Source organism: Brassica oleracea, chromosome C8 (genome assembly GCF_000695525.1).
Source record: "Brassica oleracea var. oleracea cultivar TO1000 chromosome C8, BOL, whole genome shotgun sequence".
Classification (NCBI taxonomy): domain Eukaryota; kingdom Viridiplantae; phylum Streptophyta; class Magnoliopsida; order Brassicales; family Brassicaceae; genus Brassica; species Brassica oleracea.
Genome location: NC_027755.1, coordinates 3,335,464 through 3,340,943, shown reverse-complemented (window position 1 = coordinate 3,340,943; position 5,480 = coordinate 3,335,464). Strand labels below are relative to the sequence as shown.

Here is a 5,480-nt window from a genome sequence, read left to right as displayed (position 1 = left end):
TTGGTGTGGAAATATAGTGTCACGCTAAAATAGTATAATTTTTAATGTTGTAATGAAGATGTTTCACTAAAATAGTATGAAAATCACGTTAAATAGTGTTTTGGAATTGAGTTAGAAGATGATCTTAGAACGATGGAGGATATCCCTGCGGAACAGTACTATTTTAAGGTTATTTTGGGGATTTTAGGTGTGGTCTTTTAAAGTCAAAGGCTAATTTGGGTATTCGATTGAATCTGCCAACTAATGAGAGAGATGAGAGAGAGGTTTAAAAAGTGATCATCTTCTCTCTAAAAGAGAGACGTCGAACCATTATCAAAGCTTAGACACTAAGCAGAGATATAATTTCAAAACTCTCTCTCTACTTTCCCAACTTCCTCTTTCTCGTCGCTAAACCCAAACAGGTACTCTCATGCTTCTTCTTCTTCTTCTTCATCCTTTGTACATAGTTTCCATTTTTATAGCACTCTAAATTAAGAAACTTTCTATTAAGGGTTCCGAAACTCATCTCGATTTTGATCTATTAAAACGGAACCCTAAATAAGTATTGCTTCCTCGTTTCTCAGTTCTAATTATGTTTCCTGAAATTGACTTGTGGTCACTCTTAGGTCTACAGAACCTTATCCTGATAGTCTTTTTTTTTGGTTACTGTTGCAGTTTAGTTAACTTGTCGTGTAGTAGAAGAGTTGTATCATGAGCTGCTTTGGTTGGTGTGGGAATGATGATGGTTTCCGTAATGGTGATGATACTAGACCAATGCCAAGCCACATCCCTGCAGGTATCTCCACTTCCCTGTATCGTTAATGTTTCTCTTAGTTCCCATCCTTTGGCTTAATGGGATTTTAATTGTCCTAAAGGTGACAGTGGAAGCCACTATCTAAGATCTGATCCACCCATGAATCAGCCCGTTGTTCAGATGGAGCCTATTGCTGTACCAGCCATCCCAGCTGATGAACTGAGTGATGTAACCGAGAACTATGGTTCCAAGGCCTTGGTGGGTGAGGGCTCTTATGGAAGGGTGTTTCACGGTGTTCTTAAAAGCGGTATCACATCTGCCGTCAAGAAACTTGATTCTAGCAAGCAGCCTGACCAAGAATTTCTTTCCCAGGTATATTAGTACTACTACTACAATGCCATGTGTAAATGGTTCTGTACCAAACAGCTCCTTTGAGAATGTTCTGTTTACCTTTCTTTTATTAATAGTAGAAGCTTTTTTTTCTAGATATCAATGGTTTCGAGATTGCGACACGAAAATGTTATTGCGCTTGTGGGTTATTGTGTTGATGGCCCTCTCCGTGTTCTTGCTTATGAGTATGCTCCTAACGGATCTCTTCATGATGTTCTTCATGGTGAGTGATGATTCAACTTTATATGGGATTAATCTCACTGGAGACTTGAACATCTTCATGAAACTATGGATGTATCTCTTTGGTGGTGCAGGCCGAAAAGGCGTGAAAGGAGCGCTGCGAGGTCCTGTTATGACGTGGCATCAGAGAGTCAAGATCGCTGTTGGTGCAGCCAGAGGGCTTGAGTACTTGCACGAGAAGGTCAACCCTCAGGTTATCCACCGAGACATCAAATCCAGCAACGTGCTTCTCTTTGATGACGATGTTGCCAAGATTGGTGACTTCGATCTCTCTAATCAAGCGCCTGACATGGCTGCTCGACTTCACTCTACTCGTGTACTAGGAACCTTTGGCTATCACGCTCCTGAGTAATGCCCTTTTGTAAAAATATTTTCTTTGATTTTCAGTTTGTTTCATTCAAACAAATCATCTTGGTTCTACTTGCCTCTCTTCTCACAGTTGAATCTAGAGCTTAAACATTGTTGGGTTATGTGTGTGAACAGGTATGCAATGACGGGAACATTGAGCACAAAGAGCGACGTGTACAGTTTTGGCGTTGTTCTGCTAGAGCTCCTTACTGGTCGTAAACCAGTCGACCATACCTTACCTCGTGGACAACAAAGTCTAGTGACTTGGGTAATGTTTTAGTGCAGTCTTCTCTGTTTCTGGTTCTGGTTTGCTTTTATTGATAAACAAAGGTTTTTAGAAGACCAATTTGACTCAAAAATATCGGAAAATGTTAAAGAATAAAAGTCTAATTATCGTTACTCAAATAGTATGGATTTTGTATGTTTGTCTCAGGCAACCCCTAAACTGAGCGAAGACAAGGTGAAGCTATGTGTTGATGCAAGACTACTTGGAGAGTACCCCTCCAAAGCTGTTGCCAAGGTATTAATAATCCCATAAACATTGTTTTCTCATATCATTGTTTCATTGCAGCATATAAGATATTTTGGTTATAACTTAGAAGACTAGTTTTCTCTACTGAGATAACCAAAGGAAGTAGGGAGAAACCAGATTCTGTTTTTTTTTTTTTTACCTTTTACTTCAAAATGCCAAATAAAAAAAAAGCGATAGTTTTGCTGTCCACATTCATTTATATGACAATTTAATTTGTGGTCTTATATATGCCATATGATGATGATCAGCTAGCTGCGGTGGCTGCACTGTGCGTGCAATATGAGGCAAATTTTAGACCAAACATGAGCATTGTGGTGAAGGCACTTCAACCTCTTTTGAACCCTCCTCGTTCTATTCCACATAGGAACCCTTATTGATCATCAGATATCCAAACTACATCTCAGCTGCTGCTTCATAATGATTAATCAACTGTGTATTTGTTTTTGCATTCAACCCCCACTTTTGAAGAGCAGTGTATGTATTTCTCTATATTATCTGTTTTCTGTTATGTAATTTGAGGTGGAGAGAAAATACCAAATTATATTTTGTTTATTGTTAACCTAATAATGATTTCAGAGACCTCACTATTAAATCTTAGACTAGAGATTTTCTTTTGTTAAGGATGAATGTAAAATTGTATTCAGCCAAAAAATCATCTTTTACAACTTGTGTGACGTTCGTTTGAAAAAGAAACAGATTACATCATTTTAAAGATTGTTCTTAAATAATCCTACCCATTGTTGAACCACCTAGTGAGAGATTCAGCGTAATGGCTTTTCCTTGATAGTAGCAACTGTTGCTTCTCTGGCTTTCCATAATGGTGAGTTTCTATGACAGTAGCGACTGTTGCTTCTCTGCCATTCCCAAGTCAATGTAGCCTCTGGGCCCTGTGATATCAATTAGTCTCCACTTCTTACACCAGTTATCAAACCAAAAGGGTGTTCTCTCTCTCCATTTACCACTTTGTAGTAATTCTCTAAACTATTTCTGCATTCGAGAAGCTTCCTCCACATCCAAGATCTTCTGTTTGTAGTCTCTTTTACTGTCCGAAAAGACTGCCGGTTCAGGTATGTTTTTATGAATCCACACGACCCATAAAGTTGGCTTTGAGGAAAGAATCCTCTACACAAGTTTCATACAACTCACTGTATTTGCTTCCTTTATCGGTTTGATGGCCAGTCCTCCTTCATGTAGTGGTTTGCAGACTTCCGACTAAAAAGCTTTAGATTTAATTGTTTGTAAAGCTGGACTAGACCACAAGAATGCAGAACATAAACGCTCCATTTCTTGATATGTTTGGGAGTCGATCAGGGGCGGATCTACGGTACAGCGAACGGGGGCACGTGCCCCGACTACTTTATAAATCTTAATCAGTTAGCAACGCCACTATTGATTATCGTGGAACAATGGGTATAGATGCCTCCGGTTACGTTAAGGTGTTACAGTGTTCGAAGCCAATCGCGTTGCTTTTTTCTCCCTGGTTTACTTTTACCTCTTGGACAATTAATGTGAGACTTGTCCTAATTTTTCTCTTATTGTTATTTTTTTCTGTTAGCATTTCTTTTCATTTCTTTCTTTATTTGTTTTTTTTCATAGTTTTCTATTATAATATATATTTCATTGTTTGATTTCAACTTTTTAGCACATTTTTTGAATCATCTTTTAATAGGACAGTAGCAATTGCTAGTAAAGAAATAAAAAACTAATTAATCCATTTAATTTTGTTTAATATTTTAGAGTTTAGTCCCTTATGATATGATGACTATAAACAAGTTATGTATGATATTGATTACTGTTATATGTGTAAACTTGAAGTCTAATTTTTACATACATTCAAATTAATTTTAATTGTAACAGTATGTTATTGTGATTAGTTGCATTTGTAAGAAAAAAAATAGTTTTAGAAAATCTGTTCTGAGTTGAACAAAATTAAAGTTTATTATTTTCTTGCAGTTTTGATTATTTTTATGATTAATGGTATGCAACCATTTTTAAAATATGTTGTTATTTACTTTATATGAATTAGTTTAATATTATTTAATATATGTATTAATTATGTGTCCCCGTCAAATAATTGGTTTGGATCCGCCACTGAAGTCGATAGGCTGATATACAAAAGTTCACTATACTCATGATTACTGATTTTAAGAGCTCTATCCGTAAAAGATAAGAATATGTTCTTTCATGAGGAGACCTGCATTCTTATTTTCTCGACTAGAGGCGCAGAGTCTGCCGCCATCATTTTATTAGTAAGTAGAGGTAGGCCAAGGTAGTGAACTGGTAGCTTACCCACCTCAAAAGGAAACTGATTAGTAATAGCTTTCGCCACTGCTCTTCTACTCCTGCTAAGTACATAGTGGGATTTTCAATGCTGATGCACAGACACGAGCGTTCTGCAAACTTATCAAATAAACTGGTCACACCTCGAATGGATGCTTCCTTAATCCTTACCATCAACAAATATCATTAGGTTATCAAGGAAGCAGAGATGGGTCAGCTGAATAGGTGCACAGTTTGGGTGAAATCCAATTGTTTTCTTCACAACCGCTTAATTAATCATGCGAGAAAAGACACTCATCGATATGACAAATGGATATGGAGATATGTTAAAAGTATCCATGCGAAAATTGGATATAACAGAAATTAGGATGGATAAAATCAACACAATAATTAGGCTTGGTTCTCTCCAGAGCATGACACATCAGACTTTAAAATGCATGAGGAACTGACATGTCATTAACTGAAAAAACTTGGAGAACCAATTAACTTATTTCGTTTCTACACGTCATTTTTTCTTCTCCATTGAAATCAAAATCATATCCTCAAAGATGGTGGAGTGAACAGATTCGTGGGTCTCTTGATTCATCTTTAGTTCACTTTCTCTGTCACTGGATTTCATAGTTCGACTCATCTCTTCCAGCCTTGTGGCCAGCTTCATCTCCTCATAATTCACCTCTGTCTCGAGCTTCCTCTTCTCCGTCGCAGTTCATCGTCTGTCTCGGGCCTGAATCGTGACCTCCATCTTCTTCTTCTTCTCAGGCTTGGCTCGTGGTGGTGGTTCGGTTCGTGGTCCAGCCAGCAGCACCGTACTCGTCTTCTGCAACTCCGGTTATCACTCCGTCGTGGCTGAGCTTCCGATTGAGAAGCTCGACAACTCCTCCAATGGGTCTCTCTTCCAAATCGCCTACTCCGTCGTACTCTCAGCCATCGCAATCGTCGGAAACAGCCGTGGTAATC

At 38.1% G+C, this 5,480-nt stretch overlaps 1 protein-coding gene across 1 annotated transcript; it reads left to right on the top strand.

The window, feature by feature from the left end:
• Positions 1-237: 237 nt before the first annotated feature.
• Positions 238-2,842, top strand: LOC106312315 (pto-interacting protein 1-like). The gene is made up of 8 exons (XM_013749792.1): positions 238-401; positions 655-775; positions 855-1,105; positions 1,220-1,346; positions 1,438-1,711; positions 1,847-1,979; positions 2,145-2,231; positions 2,492-2,842. The coding sequence occupies exons 2-8, from the start codon at positions 691-693 to the stop codon at positions 2,618-2,620; spliced, it is 1,086 nt and encodes a 361-aa protein (XP_013605246.1). The 5' UTR covers positions 238-401; positions 655-690; the 3' UTR covers positions 2,621-2,842.
• Positions 2,843-5,480: the final 2,638 nt, after the last annotated feature.